Consider the following 23,171-nt stretch of genomic DNA (forward strand, 5'->3'; position numbering starts at 1 on the left):
GGTCCCTATGGGTCCCTATGGGTTTCTGTGGGTCCCTATGGGGTGCTATGGGGTCTCAATCGGGTGCTATGGGGCACTTATGGGTCATTGTGGTTCCCTATGGGTCTCTATGGGGTCTATGGGATCTATGGGGTCTCTGTGGGGCTCTTTGGGGTCTTATGGGGTCTCTGTTGGGTTTTATGGGTCCCTATGGCGCTGTAAGGGTCCCTATGGGTCCCTGTGGGGTTTATGGGTTCCTATGGGTCCCTATGGGTCTCTAAGGGTTCCTATGGGTCTCTATGGGTCCCTATGGGTCTCTAAGGGTTTCTATGGGTCTCTATGGGTCCCTATGGGTCCCTATGGGTCTCTATGGGTCTCTATGGGTCTCCATGGGGCACTGTGGGGTCTCTATATGGCACTGTGGGATGCTGTGGGTCTCTGGAGTTCTGTGGGTCTCTATGGGTCCCTATGGGTCCCTATTGGGTTTCTATGGCACCCTATTGGGTACTATGGTGACTCTATGGGGTGCTATGGGGCACTTATGGGGCACTGTGGTTCCCTACGGGTCTCTATGGGGTCTATGGGATCTGTGGGGTCCCTGTGGGTCTGTGTGGTTCTCTATGGGATCTCTATGGGTCCCAATGATCTCTATGGGGTTTTTGTGGGGCACTGTGGGGCTCTATGGTGCACGGTGAGGCTTTATGGGGTCCCTGTGGGTCCCTATGGGTCTCTGTGGGTCCCGATGATTCCCTATGGGTCTCTGTGGGGTGCTATGGGTCTGTATGGTGTCTCTATGGGGCACTTATGGGGCACTGTGGTTCCCTATATGTCTCTATGGGGTCTATGGGATCTATGGGGTCTCTATGGGTCTCCTTGGGGTCTTATGGGGTCTCTATTGTGTTCTATGGGTCCCTATGGGGCTGTAAGGGTCCCTATGGGTCCCTATGGGGTTTATGGGTCTCTATGGGGCTCTGTGGGTCTCTATGGGTCCCTATGGGTCTCTATGTGTCCCTATGGGTCCCTATGGGTCCCTATTGGGTTTCTGTGGGTCCCTATGGGGTGCTATGGGGTCTCAATCGGGTGCTATGGGGCACTTATGGGTCATTGTGGTTCCCTATGGGTCTCTATGGGGTCTATGGGATCTATGGGGTCTCTGTGGGGCTCTTTGGGGTCTTATGGGGTCTCTATTGTGTTCTATGGGTCCCTATGGGGCTGTAAGGGTCCCTATGGGTCCCTGTAGGGTTTATGGGTCTCTATGGGTCTCTATGTGTCCCTATGGGTCCCTATGGGTCCCTATTGGGTTTCTATGGGTCCCTATCGGGTACTATGGGGTCTCTATGTGGTGCTATGGGGCACTTATGGGGCACTGCAGTTCCCTGTGGGTCTCTATGGGGTCTAAGGGATCTATGGGGTCTCTGTGGGGCTCTTTGGGGTCTTATGGGGTCTCTATTGGGTTCTATGGGTTCCTATGGGTCTCTATGGGTCGCTAAGGGTCTCTATGGGTCTCTATGGGTTCCTATGATTCCCTATGGGTCTCTGTGGGGCGCTATGGGTCTCTATGGGGTCTCTATGGGGCATTTATGGGGCACTGTGGTTCCCTATATGTCTCTAAGGGGTCTAAGGGGTCTATGGGTCTCTGTAGGCCTCTTTGGGGTCTTATGGGGTCTCTATTGGGTTCTATGGGTCCCTATGGGGCTCTATGGGGCTCTATAGTTCTCTATGGGTCTCTATGGGGTCTCTATGGGGCACTCTCTATATGGCACTACGGGATTCTGTGGGTCTCTATGGGTCCCTATGATTCCCTTTGGGTCCCTATGAGTCCATATTGGGTTTCTATGGGTCCCTATGGGGTGCTATGGGGTCTCTATGGGGTGCTATGGGGCACTTATGGGGCACTGCGGTTCCCTATGGGTCTCTATGGGGTCTATGGGATCTATGGGGTCTCTGTGGGGCTCTTTGGGGTCTTATGGGGTCTCTATTGGGTTTCTATGGGTCCCTATGGGGTGCTATGGGGTCTCTATGGGGTGCTATGGGGCACTTATGGGGCACTGCGGTTCCCTATGGGTCTCTATGGGGTCTATGGGATCTATGGGGTCTCTGTGGGGCTCTTTGGGGTCTTATGGGGTCTCTATTATGTTCTATGAGTCCCTATGGGGCTGTAAGGGTCCCTATGGGTCCCTGTGGGGTTTATGGGTATCTATGGGTCTCTATGTGTCCCTATGGGTCCCTATGGGTCCCTATGGGTTTCTGTGGGTCCCTATGGGGTGCTATGGGGTCTCAATCGGATGCTATGGGGCACTTATGGGGCACTGCGGTTCCCTATGGGTCTCTATGGGGTCTATGGGATCTATGGGGTCTCTGTGGGGCTCTTTGGGGTTTTATGGGGTCTCTATTGGGTTCTATGGGTCCCTATGGGTCTCTATGGGTCGCTAAGGGTCTCTATGGGTCTCTATGGGTTCTATGATTCCATATGGGTCTCTGTGGGGCGCTATGGGTCCCTATGGGTGTCTGTGGGGCGCTATGGAGCGCTATGGGTCTGTATGGGGTCTCTATGGGGCACTTATGGGGCACTGTGGTTCCCTATGGGTCTCTATGGGGTCTATGGGTCTCTATGGGGTCTCTATGGGTCTCTTTGGGGTCTTATGGGGTCTCTATTGGGTCTATGGGTCCCTATGGGGCTCTATGGGTCCCTATTGGTCTCTATGGGTCCCTATGGGTCCCTATGGGTCTCTATGGGTCTCTATGGGGTTCCTATGGGGCAGCCGTGGGCCCCAATCATTCCCCCCCATACCCATAAGCCCCGCCCCCCTCCCACCCTTCAACCAATCCTCGCAGGTCTGACTCTGCTCGCCGCCGACCCATTGGCTGACGGCAGCTTCCGGGGGGCGGAGCTTGAACACCTGGCTTTGCTACCGCGCCTTCTGGTTGGTCAACCTTTCCTTTGAGGGGCGGGGCTTGTGTGGGGAAGAGTGGGCGTGGCCAATGGGGGCGGTGGGCGGAGCTTGGTGCCCCACGTTTTGCCAGGCGGAGGCGGAGCTTTGGGGTCCTTTATGGGATCTGATCTGTGGGGCCGGATTCCTGCGCGCCCATGGGGAGCGCGGCGCCGTGGGGCTGCTGGTCCATGGGGCCGGGATGCTGGGTGAGTTATGGGGGGGGATGTGGGGCGGCTGTGGGGTGGCATGGGGTCTCTGTGGGGCTCTATGGGGCTCTATGGGGCTCTATGGGGTCTCTATGGGGCTCTAGGGGGCTCTATGGGGCTCTGTGGGGTCTATGGGGTCTCTATGGGTCTCTATGGGGTCTCTCTGGGGCTCTATGGGGCTCTGTGGGGTCTATGGGGTCTCTGTGGGGCTCTGTGGGGCTCTGTGGGGTCTATGGGGTCTCTATGGGGCTCTCTGGGGCTCTATGGGGCTCTGTGGGGTCTATGGGGTCTCTATGGGTCTCTATGGGGCTCTACGGGGTTCATATGAGGCTCTGTGGGCTCTATGGGTCTCTATGGGTCCCTATGGGTCTCTATGGGGCTCTATGGTGTCTCTATGGGTCTCTATGGGTCTCTATGGGTCCCTATGGGTCCCTATGGGTCTCTATGGGGCTCTATGGTGTCTCTATGGGTCTCTATGGGTCTCTATGGGTCCCTATGGGTCCCTATGGGTCTCTATGGGGCTCTATGGTGTCTCTATGGGTCTCTATGGGTCTCTATGGGTCTCTATGGGTCTCTATGGGTCTCTACGGGTCCCTATGGGTCTCTATGGGGCTCTATGGGTCTCTATGGAGTCTCTATGGGTCTCTATGGGTCTCTATGGGTCTCTATGGGTCTCTATGGGGTCTCTATGGGTCTCTATGGGGTCTCTATGGGTCTCTATGGGTCTCTATGGGTCTCTATAGGGGCTCTATGGGGCTCTATGGGGCTCTGTGGGGTCTATGGGGTCTCTGTTGGGCTCTATGGGGCTCTAAGGGTCTCTATGGGTCTCTATGGGTCTCTATGGGTCTCTATGGGTCTCTATGGGTCTCTACGGGTCCCTATGGGTCTCTATGGGGCTCTATGGGTCTCTATGGAGTCTCTATGGGTCCCTATGGGTCTCTATGGGTCTCTATGGGTCTCTATGGGTCTCTATGGGGCTCTATGGGGTCTCTATGGGTCTCTATGGGGCTCTATGGGGCTCTACGGGGTCTCTATGGGGCTCTCTGGGGCTCTATGGGGCTCTGTGGGGTCTATGGGTCTCTATGGGTCTCTATGGGTCTCTAAGGGTTTCTATGGGGCTCTATGGGGTCTCTATGGGGCTCTATGGTGTCTCTATGGGGCTCTATGGTGTCTCTATGGGGCTCTATGGGTCTCTATGGGTCTCTATGGGGTCTCTATGGGTCTCTATGGGTCTCTATGGGTCTCTATAGGGGCTCTATGGGGCTCTATGGGGCTCTGTGGGGTCTATGGGGTCTCTGTTGGGCTCTATGGGGCTCTAAGGGTCTCTATGGGGCTCTATGGGGCTCTATGGTGTCTCTATGGGTCGCTATGGGTCTCTGTGGGTCTCTATGGGGCTCTGTGGGGTCTCTCTGGGTCTCTGTGTGTCTTTATGGGTCTCTATGGGTCTCTATGGTCTCTAAGGGTCTCTATGGGGTCCATATGAGGCTCTGGGGGCTCTATGGGTCTCTATGGGTCTCTATGGGTCTCTATGGGTCCCTATGGGTCCCTATGGGTCTCTATGGGTCTCTATGGGGCTCTATGGGGTCTCTATGGGTCCCTATGGGTCCCTATGGGTCTCTATGGGTCTCTATGGGTCTCTATGGGGTCTCTATGGGTCTCTATGGGTCTCTATGGGTCTCTATGGAGTCTCTATGGGTCTCTATGGGTCTCTATGGGGCTCTATGGGGTCTCTATGGGGCTCTATGGGTCCCTATTGGTCTCTATGGGTCTCTATGGGTCTCTATGGGGTCTCTATGGGTCTCTCTGGGTCTCTATGGGTCTCTATGGGGTCTCTATGGGGCTCTATGGGGCTCTATGGGGCTCTGTGGGGTCTATGGGGTCTCTGTGGGGCTCTATGGGTCTCTAAGGGTCTCTATGGGTCGCTATGGGGCTCTATGGGGTCCATATGAGGCTCTGTGGGCTCTATGGGGTCTCTATGGGTCTTTGTGGATCTCTATGGATCTCTATGGGTCTCTATGGGTCTCTATGGGTCTCTATGGGTCTCTATGGGGTCTCTATGCGTCTCTATGGGTCTCTATGGGGCTCTATGGGTCTCTATATGTCCCTATGGGTCTCTATGGGTCTCTATGGATCCCTATGGGTCCCTATGGGTCTCTATGGGGCTCTATGGGGCTCCATGGGGCTCCATGGGGCTCCATGGGGCTCTATGGTTCCCTGTGGGTTTCTATGGGTCTCTATGGGGCTCTATGGGTCTCTATGGGGCTCTATGGGGCTCTATGGTGTCTCTATGGGTCTCTATGGGGCTCTATGGGGCTCTATGGGGCTCTATGGGGCTCTATGGGTCTCTATGGGTCTCTATGCGGCTCTATGGGTCTCTATGGGGCTCTATAGGTTCTCTATGGGGTCTCTATGGCTCTCTATGGCTCTCTATGCATCTCTATGGGTCTCCATGGGTCCCTATTGCTCCCTATTGCTCCCTATGGCTCCCTATGGGGCTCTATGGGGTTCTATGGGTCTCTGTGGGTCTCTATGGGTCCCTATGGGACCCTATAGCTCCCTAAGGGGCTCTATGGGGCTCTGTGGGTCTCTGTGGGTCCTTATGGGTCTCTATGGGTCTCAGTCCCTATGGGACACTATTGGTCTCTATGGGTCCCTATGGCTCCCTATGGGTCTCTATGGGTATCTATGGGGTTTCTATGGGTCCCTATGGCTCCCTATGGGGCTCTATGGGGCTCTATGGGTCCCTATGGGGCTCTATGGGGTTTCTCTGGCTCCCACCCCACAGTTCCTGCTCAGCGCTGTGGGGTTTTCCACGCCGTGGGGCTGCCCTCCCTGCTGAGCACTTTGAACGCCGCCGTGGGGCTGATGGAGGAGCTGCGATCTGTGGGGCAGGAGGAGCTGTTGCCCATCGAGCTGCCCCGCAGCCCCACATCTGTGGGGCAGGAGGACCCACTTATGGGGCGGGAGGACCCGCTTATGGGTCTGGGAGTGCCACTTGTAGGGCGGGAGGCTCTACTTGTGGGGCTGGCACAGGTGGTGGCCAACTCTGCCCCCCAGTGCCCCCTGCGGCCCCACAGCCGCCGTCTCCTGCCCCATAGCGGGCACCGTTTGCTGCTGGGCCCCACTGAGGAAACCCTGACCCACAAGTGAGTACAGAAATATGGGGCTCTATGGGGCGCTATGGGTTCTCTATAGGGCTCTATGGGGCGCTGTGGGGTGCTGTGGGTCACAGTGGGGCTCTGTGGAGGTCTGTGGGTCTCAGTGTGGCGCTGTGGGTCTCCATGGATCTCAATGGGTCTCTATGGGGTCTCTATGGGTCTCTATGGGGTCTCTATGGGGCGCTATGGGATGCTATGGGGGCTCTGTGGGGCACTGTGAGGTGCTGTGGGGTTTCTATGGGGCTCTATGGAGTTCTGTGGGGTCAGTGGGGCGCTATGGGGTTCTGTGGGAGATATGGAGCTCTATGGGGCTCTATGGGGTTTCTATGGGGTTTCTATGGGGCACTGTGGGAGTTTATGGGGTCTCTATGGATGTCTATGGGTTCCCTATGGGTTCTCTATGGGGCTCTATGGGGCGCTGTGGGGCGCTGTGGGGTGCCGTGGGTCATAGTGGGGCTCTTTGGTGTTTCTATGGGTCTCTATGGGGTTCTATGGGGTCTTTACTGAGCTCTATGGGGCTCTATGGGGCTCTGTGGGGTCAGTGGGCTCTATGGGGTCTATGGGGTCTCTATGGGGCTCTATGGGGCACTATGGGGTGCTGTGGGTCACAGTGGGACTCAGTGGAGGTCTGTGGGTCTCAGTGTGGCGCTGTGGGTCTCCATGGGGTCTCTATGGGGTCTCTGTGGGGCTCTATGGGGACTCTATGGGGTGCTATGAGGCCCTATAGATCTCTATGGGGTCTTTAGGGGCTCCATGGGGCACAGTGGGGTGCTGTAGGGCTCTATGGGTCTCTATGGGGCTCTATGGGGTCTCTATGGGTCTCTATGGGTCTTTACTGAGCTCTATGGGGTGCAATCTGGTGCTATGGGGCTCCGTGGGGTCTATGGGGTCTTTAGGGGCTCTATGGGGCGCTGTGCGGCGCTGTGGGGCTCAGTGGAGGTCTGTGGGTCTCAGTGGGGCGCTGTGGGTCTCCGTGGATCTCAGTGGGTCTCTATGGGGCTCTATAGGGTCTCTATGTGGCGCTATGGGGCGCTATGGGGCGCTATGGGGGTTCTGTGGGGCACTGTGAGGTGCTGTGGGGTTTCTATGGGGCTCTATGGAGTTCTGTGGGGTCAGTGGGGCGCTATGGGGTTCTGTGGGAGATATGGAGCTCTATGGGGCTCTGTGGGGCTCTATGGGGCTCCATGGGGTTTCTATGGGGCTCTATGGGGTGCTGTGGGGTTTCTATGGGGCTCTGTGGGAGTCTATGGGGTCTCTATGGGGTTTCTGTTGCTCTATGGGGTCAGTGGGCTCTATGGATGTCTATGGGTTCCCTATGGGGGCTCTATGGGGCGCTGTGGGTCATAGTGGGGCTCTGTGGTGTCTCTATGGGTCTCTATGAGTCTCTATGGGGTCTTTACTGAGCTCTATGGGGTGCTGTGGGGCTCTGTGGGGTCAGTGGGCACTATGGGGGTCTATGGGGTCTCTATGGGGCGCTGTGGGGCGCTGTGGGGTGCTGTGGGTCACAGTGGGGCTCGGTGGAGGTCTGTGGGTCTCAGTGTAGCGCTGTGGGTCTCCGTGGATCTCAGTGGGTCTCTATGGGTCTCTATGGGGCTCTATAGGGTCTCTATGTGGCGCTATGGGGCGCTATGGGGCACTATGGGGGCTCTGTGGGGCACTGTGAGGTGCTATGGGGTTTCTATGGGGCTCTATGGAGTTCTGTGCGGTCAGTGGGGCGCTATGGGGTTCTGTGGGGTCTATGGGTTCCCTATGGGGGCTCTATGGGGCGCTATAGGGTCTCTATGGGGTGCTATGGGGCGCTATTGGGTGCTATGGGGTGCTGTGGTGTTTCTATGGGGCTCTATGGAGTTCTGTGGGGTCAGTGGGGCGCTATGGGGTTCTGTGGGAGAATATGGAGCTCTATGGGGCTCTGTGGGGCTCTGTGGGGTTTTTGTGGGGTTTCTATGGGGCTCTGTGGGGTGCTTTGAGGTTTCTATGGGGCTCTATGGGAGTCTATGGGGTCACTATGGGGTTTCTGTGGGGCTCTATGGGGTCAGTGGGCTCTATGGATGTCTATGGGTTCTCTATGGGGCTCTATGGGGCGCTGTGGGGTGCCGTGGGTCACAGTGGGGCTCTGTGGTGTCTCTATGGGTCTCTATGGGTCTCTGTGGGGTCTCTATGAGGCGCTATAGGGTCTCTATGGGGTGCTATGGGGCGCTATTGGGTGCTATGGGGTGCTGTGGTGTTTCTATGGGGCTCTATGGAGTTCTGTGGGGTCAGTGGGGCGCTATGGGGTTCTGTGGGAGAATATGGAGCTCTATGGGGCTCTGTGGGGTTTTTGTGGGGTTTCTATGGGGCTCTGTGGGGCTCTATGGGGCTGTGTGGGGTGCCATGGGTCAGTGGGGCACTGTGGGGTCTCTATGGGTCTCTATGGGGTCTTTACTGAGCTCTATGGGGTGCTGTGGGGCTCTGTGGGGTCAGTGGGCTCTATGGGGCTCTATGGTTTCTCTATAGGGCTCTATGGGGCGCTGTGGGGTGCTGTGGGTCACAGTGGGGCTCGGTGGAGGTCTGTGGGTCTCAGTGTGGCGCTGTGGGTCTCCATGGATCTCAATGGGTCTCTATGGGGTCTCTATGGGTCTCTATGGGGTCTCTATGGGGCGCTATGGGATGCTATGGGGGCTCTGTGGGGCACTGTGAGGTGCTGTGGGGTTTCTATGGGGCTCTATGGAGTTCTGTGGGGTCAGTGGGGCGCTATGGGGTTCTGTGGGAGAGTATGGAGCTCTATGGGGCTCTGTGGGGTTTCTATGGGGTTTCTATGGGGCACTGTGGGAGTTTATGGGGTCTCTATGGATGTCTATGGGTTCCCTATGGGTTCTCTATGGGGCTCTATGGGGCGCTGTGGGGCGCTGTGGGGTGCCGTGGGTCATAGTGGGGCTCTGTGGTGTTTCTATGGGTCTCTATGGGGTTCTATGGGGTCTTTACTGAGCTCTATGGGGCTCTATGGGGCTCTGTGGGGTCAGTGGGCTCTAATGGGGTCTATGGGGTCTCTATGGGGCGCTATGGGGCACTATGGGGTGCTGTGGGGCACAGTGGGACTCAGTGGAGGTCTGTGGGTCTCAGTGTGGCGCTGTGGGTCTCCATGGGGTCTCTATGGGGTCTCTGTGGGGCTCTATGGGGACTCTATGGGGTGCTATGAGGCCCTATAGATCTCTATGGGGTCTTTAGGGGCTCTATGGGGCGCTGTGCGGCGCTGTGGGGCTCAGTGGAGGTCTGTGGGTCTCAGTGGGGCGCTGTGGGTCTCCGTGGATCTCAGTGGGTCTCTATGGTGCTCTATAGGGTCTCTATGGGGCGCTATGGGGCGCTATGGGGCGCTATGGGGGTTCTGTGGGGCACTGTGAGGTGCTGTGGTGTTTCTTTGGGGCTCTATGGAGTTCTGTGGGGTCAGTGGGGCGCTATGGGGTTCTGTGGGAGATATGAAGCTCTATGGGGCTCTGTGGGGCTCTATGGGGCTCCATGGGGTTTCTATGGGGCTCTATGGGGTGCTGTGGGGTTTCTATGGGGCTCTGTGGGAGTCTATGGGGTCTCTATGGGGTTTCTGTTGCTCTATGGGGTCAGTGGGCTCTATGGATGTCTATGGGTTCCCTATGGGGGCTCTGTGGGGCTCTATGGGGCGCTGTGGGTCATAGTGGGGCTCTGTGGTGTCTCTATGGGTCTCTATGAGTCTCTATGGGGTCTTTACTGAGCTCTATGGGGTGCTGTGGGGCTCTGTGGGGTCAGTGGGCTCTATGGGGGTCTATGGGGTCCCTATGGGGCTCTATGGGGCGCTGTGGGGTGCTGTGGGTCACAGTGGGGCTCGGTGGAGGTCTGTGGGTCTCATTGGGGCGCTGTGGGTCTCGCTGGATCTCAGTGGGTCTCTATGGGTCTCTATGGTGCTCTATAGGGTCTCTATGGGGTGCTATGGGGCACTGTGGGGTGCTATGGGGTTTCTATGGGGCTCTATGGAGTTCTGTGGGGTCAGTGGGGCGCTATGGGGTTCTGTGGGAGAATATGGGGCTCTATGGGGCTCTATGGGGCTCTGTGGGGTTTCTATGGGGCACTATGGGGCTCTATGGGGTGCTATGAGGCTTCTAGGGAGCTCTATGGGAGTCTGTTGGGTCTCTATGGGGCTCTATGGGTGCTATGGGGTTTCTGTGGGGATCTATGGGGTCAGTGGGGTTCCATTGGGGTCTATGGGTTCCCTATGGGGTCTCTATGGGGTGCTATGGGGCTCTGTGGGGCTCTATGGGTTCTGTATAGGGCTCTATGGGGTGCTGTGGGGTGCTGTGGGTCACAGTGGGGCTCTGTGGAGGTCTGTAGGTCTCAGTGTGGCGCTGTGGGTCTCCATGGATCTCAATGGGTCTCTATGGAGTTCTGTGGGGTCAGTGGGGCGCTATGGGGTTCTGTGGGGTCTATGGGTTCCCTATGGGGGCTCTATGGGGCTCTATGGGGCGCTGTGGGTCATAGTGGGGCTCTGTGGTGTCTCTATGGGTCTCTATGAGTCTCTATGGGGTCTTTACTGAGCTCTATGGGGTGCTGTGGGGCTCTGTGGGGTCAGTGGGCTCTATGGGGGTCTATGGGGTCTCTATGGGGCGCTGTGGGGTGCTGTGGGTCACAGTGGGGCTCGGTGGAGGTCTGTGGGTCTCAGTGTGGCGCTGTGGGTCTCCATGGGGTCTCTATGGGGTCTCTGTGGGGCTCTATGGGGACTCTATGGGGTGCTATGAGGCCCTATAGATCTCTATGGGGTCTTTAGGGGCTCTATGGGGCGCTGTGCGGCGCTGTGGGGCTCAGTGGAGGTCTGTGGGTCTCAGTGGGGCGCTGTGGGTCTCCGTGGATCTCAGTGGGTCTCTATGGTGCTCTATAGGGTCTCTATGTGGCGCTATGGGGCGCTATGGGGCGCTATGGGGGCTCTGTGGGGCACTGTGAGGTGCTGTGGGGTTTCTATGGGGCTCTATGGAGTTCTGTGGGGTCAGTGGGGCGCTATGGGGTTCTGTGGGAGATATGGAGCTCTATGGGGCTCTGTGGGGCTCTATGGGGCTCCATGGGGTTTCTATGGGGCACTATGGGGTGCTGTGGGGTTTCTATAGGGCTCTGTGGGAGTCTATGGGGTCTCTATGGGGTTTCTGTTGCTCTATGGGGTCAGTGGGCTCTATGGATGTCTATGGGTTCCCTATGGGGGCTCTATGGGGCTCTATGGGGCGCTGTGGGTCATAGTGGGGCTCTGTGGTGTCTCTATGGGTCTCTATGGGTCTCTATGGGGTCTTTACTGAGCTCTATGGGATGCTATGGGGCTCTGTGGGGTCAGTGGGCTCTATGGGGCTCTATGGGTTCTGTATAGGGCTCTATGGGGCGCTGTGGGGTGCTGTGGGTCACAGTGGGGCTCTGTGGAGGTCTGTAGGTCTCAGTGGGGCGCTGTGGGTCTCCATGGATCTCAATGGGTCTCTATGGGGTCTCTATGGGGCGCTATGGGGTCTCTATGGGGCTCTATGGGGTCTCTATGGGGCGCTATGGGATGCTATGGGGGCTCTGTGGGGCACTGTGAGGTGCTGTGGGGTTTCTATGGGGCTCTATGGAGTTCTGTGGGGTCAGTGGGGCGCTATGGGGTTCTGTGGGGTCTATGGGTTCCCTATGGGGGCTCTATGGGGATCTATGGGGCGCTGTGGGGTGCCATGGGTCACAATGGGGCTCTGTGGGTCTCTATGGGGCTCTATGTGGTCTCTCTGGGGTTTCTGTGGGGATCTATGGGGTCAGTGGGATCCATTGGGGTCTTTGGGTTCCCTATGGAGGCTCTATGGGGCACTGTGGGTCACAGTGGGGCGCTGTGGGGTCTCTATGGGGTTCTGTGGGTCTCCATGGGTCTCTGTGGGGCCTTTACTGAGCTCTATGGGGTGCTATGGGGCGCTGTGGGGTCCGTGGGCTCTATGGGGTCTATGAGGTCTCTATGGGGCGCTGTGGGGCGCTGTGGGTCACAGTGGGGATCAGTGGAGGTCGGTGGGTGTCAGTGGGGCGCTGTGGGTCTCCGTGGATCTCAGTGGGTCTCTATGGGTCTCTATGGGGCTCTATGGGGTGCTATGGGGCACTATGGGTTCCCTATGGGGTCTCTATGGGGTGCTAGGGGGTTTCTGTGGGGCTCTGTGGGGTCAGTGGGCTCTATGGGGCGCTATGGGTTCCCTATGGTGGCTCTATGGGGCTCTATGGGGCTCTGTGGGGTGCCGTGGGTCAGTGGGGCACTGTGGGGTCTCTATGGGTCTCTATGGGGTCTCTATGGGTCTCTATGGGATGCTATGGGGCTCTGTGGGGTCAGTGGGCTCTATGGGGCTCTATGGGGTCCCTATGGGGCTCTATGGGGCGCTGTGGGGCGCTGTGGGTCACAGTGGGGCTCGGTGGAGGTGTGTGGGTCTCAGTGGGGCGCTGTGGGTCTCCATGGATCTCAGTGGGTCTCTATGGGTCTCTATGGTGCTCTATAGGGTCTCTATGGGGCGCTATGGGGTGGTATGGGGTCTCTGTGGGGCTCTATGGGGTCTCTATGGGGCGCTATGGGGTTCTGTGGGAAAGTATGGAGCTCTGTGGGGTTCTATGGGGTTTCTATGGGGCACTGTGGGGCTCTATGGGGTGCTTTGAGGTTTCCATGGGGCTCTATGGATGTCTATGGGTTCCCTATGGGTTCCCTATGGGGCGCTGTGGGGCTCTGTGGGGTCTCTATGGGTCTCTGTGGGGTCTTTCCTGAGCTCTATGGGGTTCTATGGGGCTCTATGGGCTTCTATGGGGCTCTATGGGGTTCTATGGGGTCTCTATGGGGCGCTGTGGGGTCTCTGTGGGGTTCTATGGGTCTCTATGGGTCTCTGTGGGGTCTTTCCTGAGCTCTATGGGGTGCTGTGGGGTTAGTGAGCTCTATGGGGGTGCTACGGGGTGCTGTTGGGCGCTGTGGGGCGCTGTGGGGCTCTATGGGTCTCAGTGGGTCTCAGTGGGGCGCTGTGGGGCGCTGTGGGTCACGGTGGGGCTCTATGGGGCTCTGTGGGTCTCACTGGGGTGCCATGTGTCTCAATGGATCTCAGTGGGTCTCTATGGGGTCACTATGGAGCGCTGTGGGGTGCCGTGGGTCACAGTGGGGCTCTGTGGGGTCTCTATGGGTCTCTATGGGGTTCTATGGGGTCTTTACTGAGCTCTATGGGGTGCTATGGGGCTCTGTGGGGTCAGTGGGCTCTATGGGGGTCTATGGGGTCTCTATGGGGCTCTATGGGGCTCTGTGGGTCTCAGTGGGGTGCTGTGGGTCTCAATGGATCTCAGTGGGTCTCTATGGGGTCACTCTGGAGTGCTGTGGGGTGCCGTGGGTCACAGTGGGGCTCTATGGGGCTCTATGGGTCTCTATGGGTCTCTATGGGGCACAGTGGGGCTCTATGGGGCTCTATGGGGCTCTATGGGGCTCTATGGGGCTCTATGGGTCTCTATGGGGCTCTGTGGTTCCCTATGTCTCTCCATTGATCTCTATGGGTCTCTGTGGTCTCTATCCCCCCCTGGTGGCCGAAAGTGGCAGCGCACTCGGTGTCCCTTTGGTGCCCGTTGACTCCCATTGATGCCCATTGAGTCCCATTGGTTCCCATTGGTGCCCATTGGCGCTCACTGCTGCCCCCTGGTGGCCATTGGTTCCCATTGATGCCCATCGGTTCCTATTGGTTCCCATTGGTTCCATTGGCGCTCAGTGGCGCCCCCTGGTGGCCATTGGTTCCCATTGATGCCCATTGGTTCCCATTGGTTCCCATTGGTTCCATTGGCGCTCAGTGGCGCCCCCTGGTGGCCATTGGTTCCACTGATGCCCATTGGCTCCTATTGGTTCCCATTGGTTCCCATAGAGGCCCATTGGAGCTCAGTGGCGCCCCCTGGTGGCCATTGGTTCCCACTGGTTCCCATTGACGCCCATTGGTCCCCATTGGTTCCATTGGCCCTCAGTGGTGCCCCCCGGTGGCCATTGGTTCCCATTGACACCCATTGGTTCCCATTGGTGCCAATGGAGCTCTGTGGTGCCCCCTGCTGCCCATTGTTGCCCATTGGTTTTCACTGGTTCCCATTGATGCCATTGGTGCTCAGCGGTGCCCCCTGGTGTCCATCGGTTCCCATTGGTTCCCATTGGTTCCATTGGCCCTCAGTGGCGCCCCCTGGTGGCCATTGGTTCCTATGGACGCCCATTGGTTCCCACTGGTTCCCATTGGCGCCCATTGGTTCCCATGGGTTCCATTGGTGCTCAGTGGCTCCCCCTGGTGCCCATTGGTGCCCATTGGCTCCGATTGGTTCCCATTGGCTCCGATTGGTTCCCATTCTTTCCCATTGGTCCCCATTGGTTCCATTGGTGCTCCGTGGTGCCCCCTGGTGGTCATTGGTTCCCATTGACACCCATTGGCTCCCATTGACGCTCATTTGCTCCCATTGGTTCCCGTTGGTTCCCATTGGTGCCCATTCACTCTCAGTGGTGCCCTCTAGTGGCCATTGGTTCCCATTGGTTCCCATTGGTTCCATTGAAGCTCAGTGGTGCCCCCTGGTGGCCATTGGTTCCTATTGGTGCCTCCTGGTGCCCACTGATACCCATTGGTTCCCATTGGTTCCCATTGACCCCCATTGGTTCCCATTGTTTCCATTGGAGCTCTGTGGTGCCCCCTGGCGCCCCCTGCTGCCCATTGGTTCCCACTGGTTCCCATTGGTTCCATTGAAGCTCATTGGCGCCCCCTTGTGCCCATTGGTTCCCATTGGTTCCCACAGGTGGCCATTGGTTCCCATTGGTTCCCACAGGTTCCCATTGGTTCCATTGAGGCTCAGTGGCTCCCCCTGGTGCCCGTTGGTTTCCATTGGCTCCTATTGGATCCCATTGGCACCGATTGGTTTCCATTCTTTCCCATTGGTCCCCATTGGTTCCATTGGTGCTCAGTGGTGCCCCCAGATGGTTTTTGGTTCCCATTGGTTCCCATTGACGCCCATTGGCTCCCATTGGTTCCTATTGGTGGCCATTGGTTTCCGTTGACACCCATTGGTTCCCATTGGTGCCAGTGGAGCTCTGTGGTGCCCCCTGCTGCCTATTGTTTCTCATTGGTGCCCATTGGTTCCATTGACTCCCATTGGTTCCATTGGCTCTCATTGGCGCCCCCTGGTGGCCATTGGTTCCCATTGGCACCCATTGGTTCCCACTGGTTCCCATTGAGGCCCATTGTTTCCTATTGGTTCGCATTGGTTCCCATTGACACCCATTGGTTCCCATTGGCTCTCATTGGCGCCCCCTGGTGGCCATTGGTTCCTATGGATGCCCATTGGTTCCCACTGGTTCCCATTGGCGCCCATTGGTTCCCATGGGTTCCATTGGTGCTCAGTGGTGCCCCCTTGTGCCCATTGGTGCCCATTGGCTCCGATTGGTTCCCATTGGCTCCGATTGGTTCCCATTCTTTCCCATTGGTCCCCATTGGTTCCATTGGTGCTCCGTGGTGCCCCCTGGTGGTCATTGGTTCCCATTGACACCCATTGGCTCCCATTGATGCTCATTTGCTCCCATTGGTTCCCGTTGGTTCCCATTGGTGCCCATTCACTCTCAGTGGTGCCCTCTAGTGGCCATTGGTTCCCAATGGTTCCCATTGGTTCCATTGAAGCTCAGTGGTGCCCCCTGGTGGCCATTGGTTCCTATTGGTGCCTCCTGGTGCCCACTGATACCCATTGGTTCCCATTGGTTCCCATTGACCCCCATTGGTTCCCATTGTTTCCCATTGGAGCTCTGTGGTGCCCCCTGGCGCCCCCTGCTGCCCATTGGTTCCCACTGGTTCCCATTGGTTCCATTGAAGCTCATTGGCGCCCCCTTGTGCCCATTGGTGCCCATTGGTTCCCACTGGTTGCCATTGGTTGCATTGGTGCCCCCTGGTGGTCATTGGTTCTCATTGACACCCATTGGTTCCCATTGACGCCCATTGGCTCCCGTTGGTTCCCGTTGCTGCCCATTGGTGCCCATTCGCTCTCAGTGGTGCCCTCTCGTGGCCATTGGTTCCCATTGGTTCCATTGGGGTTCAGTGGCGTTCCCTGGAGCCCTTTGGTTCCCATTGCTGCCCATTGGTTTCACTGAAGCTCAGTGGTGCCCCCTGGTGGCCATTGGTTCCATTGGTTCCCACAGGTGGCCATTGGTTCCCATTGGTTCCCACAGGTTCCCATTGGTTCCATTGAGGCTCAGTGGCTCCCCCTGGTGCCCGTTGGTTTCCATTGGCTCCTATTGGATCCCATTGGCACCGATTGGTTTCCATTCTTTCCCATTGGTCCCCATTGGTTCCATTGGTGCTCAGTGGTGCCCCCTGATGGTTTTTGGTTCCCATTGGTTCCCATTGACACCCATTGGCTCCCATTGGTTCCTATTGGTGGCCATTGGTTTCCGTTGACACCCATTGGTTCCCATTGGTGCCAATGGAGCTCTGTGGTGCCCCCTGCTGCCTATTGTTTTCTTATTGGTGCCCATTGGTTCCATTGGGGTTCAGTGGTGCCCCCTGCTGCCCATTGGTTCCCATTGGTTCCCATTGGTTCTCATTGGTGCTCAGTGGTGCCCCCTGCTGGCCATTGGTTCCTGTTGAGGCCCATTGGCTCCCGTTGAGGCCCATTGGTTCCCTTTGAGGCCCATTGGCTCCCATTGGTTCCATTGGCTCCCATTGGTTCCATTGGCTCTCATTGGCGCCCCCTGGTGGCCATTGGTTCCCATTGGCACCCATTGGTTCCCACTGGTTCCCATTGAGGCCCATTGTTTCGTATTGGTTCCCATTGGTTCCCATTGATGCCCATTGGTTCCCATTGGTTCCCATTGGTTCCCATTGATGCCCATTGGTTCCCATTGGTTCCAATTGGTTCCCATTGATGTCCATTGGTTCCCATTGGTTCCCATTGATGCCCATTGGTTCCCATTGGTTCCAATTGGTTCCCATTGATGTCCATTGGTTCCCATTGGTTCCCATTGGTTCCCATTGATGCCCATTGGTTCCTGTTGGTTCCATTGGCGCTCAGCGGTGCCCCCTGGTGGCCATTGGTTCCCCTTGACACCCATTGCTTCCCATTGGCTCCCATTGGTTCCATTGGCGCTCATTGGTTGCATTGGCGCTCAGTGGTGCCCCCTGGTGGCCATTGGTTCCCCTTGACACCCATTGCTTCCCATTGGCTCCCATTGGTTCCATTGGCGCTCATTGGTTCCATTGGCGCTCAGTGGTGCCCCCTGGTGGCCATTGGTTCCCATTGGTGCCCATTGACGTCCATGGGTTGCCATTGGTTCCCATTGGTGCCGTTGGCGCTCAGCGGTGCCCCCCGGTGGCCGCAGGTGGCAGCGCAGGCTGTCGGTGTCCCCGCGCTGCCTGTCCCTTTGGTTCCCATTGGTCGCCGTCGGCTGCGCTGAGGGCCGCGTGAAGCTGCTGGAGGCGGGCAGCGGGCAGGTGAGGAACTGGGAGGGACTGGGAGGGACTGGGAGGGACTGGGATGGGACTAGGAAGGACTGGGAGGGAATGGGAGGGAATGGGAGGAACTGGGATGGGACTGGAAAAGTCTGGGGGGGACTGGTTTATACTGGGAGGGACTGGGGGGGAATGGGAGGAACTGGGAGAGACTGGGAGGGACTGGGAGGAACTGGGAGGGACTGGGGGGGAATGGGGGGGACTGGGAGGGACTGGGAGGGACTGGGGGGGAATGGGGGGGACTGGGAGGAACTGGGAGGGACTGGGATGGGACTGGGAGGGACTGGGAGGGAATGGGGGGGAATGGGAGGAACTGGGAGGGAATGGGAGGGACTGGGATGGGACTGGGAGGGACTGGGAGGGAATGGGGGGGAATGGGAGGAACTGGGAGGGAATGGGAGGGACTGGGATGGGACTGGGAGGGACTGGGAGAGACTGGGAGGGACTGGGAGGAACTGGGGGGGGCAACTGGGAGGGACTGTGATGGACTGGGCCATACTGGGCCATACTGGGACGTATTGGGACATACTGGGATGTACTGGTTTATACTGGGATATACCGGCCCGTATTGCTACCATACTGGTTCCTACTGGTCCTCACTGGTCTGTACTGATCCGTACTGGTCTGTACTGGTACATACTGGTCCATATTGGTCCATTCTGGTCCATACTGGTCCGTACTGGTCCGTACTGGTCTATAATGTTCTATATTGGTCCCTACTGGTCCATACTGGTTTATAGTGGAGCATACTGCCCCATACTGGTCCATACAGATTCATACTGGTCCCATACTGGTCCATACTGGTCTGTATTGTTCGATATTGGTCCATACTGGCCCATACTGGCCCATACTGATCCTTACTGGTCCATACTGGTCTGTATTTCTCTGTACTGGTTTCCACTGATTTCTCTTTGTCCATACTGGTCCCTACTGGTCCATTGTGGTCCATACTGGTCCATAGTGGTCTATACTGGTCCGTACTGGTCAGTACTGGTCCATACTGGTCCATATTAGTCCATCCTGGTCCATACTGATCCAAACTGGTGCATACTGGTCCATACTGGTGCATACAGGTCCATACTGGTCCCTGCTGGCCCATACTGGTTTGTACTGGTCCGTACTGGTCCATACTGGTCCATACTGGTCCATACTGATCCCTACTGGTCCGTACTGGTCTGTACTGGTCCATACTGATCCATACTTGTCCATACTTGTCCATACTGGTCCATACTGATCCATACTGGTCCATACTGGTTCCGTACTGGTCCGTATTGGTCCATATTGGTCCATATTGGTCCATACTGGTCCATAATGATCCATACTGGTCTGTACTGGTCTGTACTGGTCCCATACTGGTCTGTACTGGTCCATACTGGTCCATACTGGTCCATACTGGTCCGTACTGGTGCAGGAGGTGCAGGAGGTTCCGGCCGCGTGCGGCGCAGTGACGGCCGTGGGTTTCATCAGCAGCGACCGCATCGCCGTGGGGGGAGCGGGGGGCGGCGTGGAGCTGTGGGACCTCAGGGGGGGCAGCAGGTGAGAGCGGGGGGCGCCGGGGGGCTCCATGGGGGGCTATGGGGGGCTGGGGGGGGGCTGGGGGGCTCTATGGGGCTGGATGGGGTGCTGGGGGGCTCTATGGGTCTCTATGGGTCCACATGGGGTCTCCATGGGTCTCTATGGGGTCTATGTGTCTCTGTGGGTCTCTATGGGGCTCTATGGATCCCTATGGGTCTCTATGGGTCCCTATGGGGTCTCTATGCATCCCTATGGGGCTCTATGAATCCCTATGGGGCTCTATGGGTCTCTATGGGTCTCTGTGGGTCTCTATGGGGCGCTATGGTGCCCTATGGGGCTCTATGGGTCCCTATGAGTCTCTATGGGTCCCTATGAGTTTCTATTGGTCTCTATAGGTGTCTGTGGGTCTCTATGGGTCGTTATGGGGTCTCTGTGGGTCTCTATGGAGCCCTATGGCACTCGATGGGGTCTCTATGCACCCCTATGGGTCTCTAAGGCTCTCTATGGGGCTCCATGGGTCCCTATGGGTCTCTATGGGTCCCTATGGGTCCCTATGGGTCTCTAGGGGTCCCTATGGGTCTCTATGGGGCTCTGTGGGTCCCTATGGGTCTCTATGGGTCCCTATGGGTCCCTATGGGTCTCTAGGGGTCCCTATGGGTCTCTATGGGTCCCTATGGGTCCCTATGGGTCTCTATGGGCTCTATGGGTCTCTATGGGTTGCTGGGATCTCTATGGGTCGCTATGGTTCCCTATGGGTCCCAATTGCTCGCTATGGGTCCCAATGGGTCTCTATGGTTCCCTATGGTTCTCTATGGGTCCCTATGGGTCTCTATGGGTCCCTATGGGTCTCTATGGTTCCCTATGGTTCTCTATGGGTCGCTATGGGTCTCTATGGGTCGCTATGGGTCCCTATGGTTCCCTATGGGTCTCTATGGGTCCCTATGGGTCCCCATGGTCGCTATGGGGCTGACGCCGTGGGTTCGGTGGCTGCAGGCTGTGGGCGGCTGTGGGGCACAGCGGCGCTGTGACGGCACTGCAGGGCCAGCAGGGGGAGCTGGTGAGCGGCGCTGCCGATGGGAGCCTGGTGGTGAGTGGGGGTGTGGGGCGGGGGGTGTGGGGTTATGGGGTGGTTATGGGGTTATGGGGTTATGGGGTATGGGGTATGGGGTGGATATAGGGTTATGGGGTTATGGGGTGGTCATGGCGTTATGGGGTGGGGATGGGGTGGTTATGGGTTGGTATGGAGTTCTGTGGTTATGGGGTTATGGGGGTATGGAGTTACGGGGTGGTTATGGGGTGAGTATGGGGTTATGGGGTTGTGGGATGGGGTATGGGGTTATGGGGTTATGGGGTGGGGGTATGGGGTGCGTATGGGGTTATGGGGTGGGGGTGGGGGTATGGGGTGGGGGTGGGGTGAGGATGGGGTTATGGGGTGAGTATGGGGTTATGGGGTGGCTATGGGGTGGGGAGGGGGTTATGGGGTGGGGATGGGGTTATGGGGTTATGGGGTGGTTATGGGGTTGTGGGGTGGGGATGGGGTTATGGGGTTATGGGTTAATCGGGGGTTATGGGGTGGCTATGGGGTGGGGAGGGGGTTATGGGGTGGGGAGGGGGTTATGGGGTTATGGGCTTATGGGGTTATGGGGTGGGTATGGGGTGTTGGGAGTGTGGGGTTATGGGGGGGGAATGGGGGTATGGGGTTACGGGGTTATGGGGTCATGGGGTTGTGGGGGTATTGGGATATGGGGTTTTCAGGTTATGGGGTTATGGGGTGGTCATGGGATTATGGGGTGGTTATGGCATGGGTATGGGGTGGGTGTGGGGTATGGGGTTATGGGGTGGGGATGGGGTTAAGGGGTGGTTATGGGGTGGTTATAGGGTTATGGGGTGGGGAGGGGGTTATGGGGTTATGGGGTACGGGGTTATGGGGTTATGGGGTATGGGGGTATGGGGTGGGGTGGGGTTATGGGGTTATGGGGTACGGGGTTATGGGGTTATGGGGTGGGGATGGGGTTAAGGGGTGGTTATGGGGTGGGGAGGGGGTTATGGGGTATGGGGTTATGGGGTGGCTATGGGGTGGGGATGGGGTTATAGGGTATGGGCTTATGGGGGTATAGGGTGGGGATGGGTTCTGGGTTATATGGGGTTATATGGGGTTATATGGGGTTATATGGGGTTATATGGGGTGGGGATGGGGTGTTTATGGGGTGGGTATGGGGTTATGGGGGTTATGGGGTTATGGGGTTGGGATGGGGGTATGGGGTTATGGGGTTATGGGGTGGGGATGGGGTTATGGGGTGGGGATGGGGTTATGGGGTTGTGGGCTGGTTGTGGGGTGGGGATGGGGTTATTGGGTGGGGTTATGTGGTTATGGGCTGGTTATGGGGTTATGGGGTTGGGATGGGGTTATGGGGTGTGGGGTTATGGGGTGGGTATGGGGTTATGGGGTATGGGGTTATGGGGGTATGGGTTATGGGGGGTTATGGGGTGGGGATGGGGTTATGGGGTTATGGGGTCATTATATTGTCAGTGAGGTCATTGGGGTCATTATGGGGTCAGTGGGGTCATTGGGGTCAATGGGGTCACTGGGGTCCTTATGGGGTCATTATGGGGTCATTAAGTGGTCAATGGGGTCCTTATGGGGTCACTGGGGTCTTTACGGGGTCATTATGGGGTCATTGGTGTCAGTGGGGTCTTTGGGGTCAATGGGGTCTTTGGGGTCAATAGGGTCTTTGGGATCTTTATGGGGCCATTATGGGGCCATTATGGGGTCATTGGCATCAATGGGGTCATTGGGGTCTTTATGGGGTCCCTATGGGGCCATTATGGGGTCTTTATGGGGTCATTGGGGTTTATGGGGTCCTTATGGGGTCCTTATGGGGTCCTTACGGGGTCATTGGGGTCAATGGGGTCATTGGGGTCAATAGGGTCTTTGGGATCTTTATGGGGTCCTTATGGGGACATTATGGGGTCATTATGGGGTCATTGGGGTCAATGGAGTCTTTGGGGTCTTTACGGGGTCCTTATGGGGCCATTATGGGGTCATTATGGGGTCGTTATGGGGTCAATGGGTCAGATATGGGGTCAATGGGATCAATGGGGGTCATTGAGGTTACGGGGTCATTATGGGGTCAATGGGGTCACTATGGGGTCAATGGGATCAGTGGGGTCGTTATGGGGTCATTATGGGATCAATGGGGTCAATGTGGGTCATTGAGGTTATGGGGTCGTTATGGGGTCATTATGGGGTCAATGGGGTCAGTGTGGGTCATTGAGGTTACGGGGTCATTATGGGGTCGTTATGGGGTCAATGGGGTCGTTATGGGGTCGTTATGGGGTCGTTATGGGGTCATTATGGGGTCAATGGGGTCGTTATGGGGTCGTTATGGGGTCATTATGGGGTCAATGGGGTTGTTATGGGGTCGTTATGGGGTCATTATGGGGTCATTATGGGGTCAATGGGGTCGTTATGGGGTCAATGGGGTCAGTGTGGGTCATTGAGGTTATGGGGTCGTTATGGGGTCATTATGGGATCAATGGGGTCAGTGTGGGTCATTGAGGTTACAGGGTCATTATGGGGTCAATGGGGTCATTATGGGGTCAATGGGGTCAGTGGGGTCGTTATGGGGTCATTATGGGGTCAATGGGTCAGTGTGGGTCATTGAGGTTACGGGGTCATTATGGGGTCATTATGGGGTTATTATGGGGTTATTATGGGGTCGTTATGGGGTCGTTATGGGGTCATTATGGGTCATTATGGGGTCATTATGGGGTCAATGGGGTCATTATGGAGTCATTGGGGTCATTATGGGGTCATTATGGGGTCAATGGGGTCATTATGGGGTCATTATGGGGTTATTATGGGGTCAATGGGGTCATTGGGGTCGTTATGGGGTCGTTATGGGGTCGTTATGGGGT

At 57.1% G+C, this 23,171-nt stretch overlaps 2 protein-coding genes across 2 annotated transcripts in view; one reads left to right on the forward strand and one right to left on the reverse strand.

Annotated features, from left to right (window-relative positions):
* Window positions 1–6,214, reverse strand: part of LOC306957624 (mitogen-activated protein kinase 7-like) — a gene marked incomplete at both ends in the record, with an annotated part of 9,524 nt that extends 3,310 nt beyond the window's left edge. The window contains 1 exon segment of the mRNA XM_079551105.1: window positions 6,164–6,214. Coding sequence (XP_079407231.1) covers window positions 6,164–6,214 — 51 coding nt within the window.
* Window positions 6,215–8,775: 2,561 nt separating this feature from the next.
* Window positions 8,776–16,479, forward strand: LOC306957625 (uncharacterized protein; the record flags this gene model as incomplete). Its single annotated transcript, XM_079551106.1, has 3 exons — window positions 8,776–8,943; window positions 9,772–9,865; window positions 16,460–16,479. The coding sequence occupies 3 exons, from the start codon at window positions 8,776–8,778 to the stop codon at window positions 16,477–16,479; spliced, it is 282 nt and encodes a 93-aa protein (XP_079407232.1).
* Between the last annotated feature and the right edge of the window lie 6,692 nt (window positions 16,480–23,171).

This window comes from Tetrao urogallus, assembly GCF_951394365.1.
Source record: "Tetrao urogallus genome assembly, contig: scaffold_123, whole genome shotgun sequence".
NCBI lineage: Eukaryota > Metazoa > Chordata > Aves > Galliformes > Phasianidae > Tetrao > Tetrao urogallus.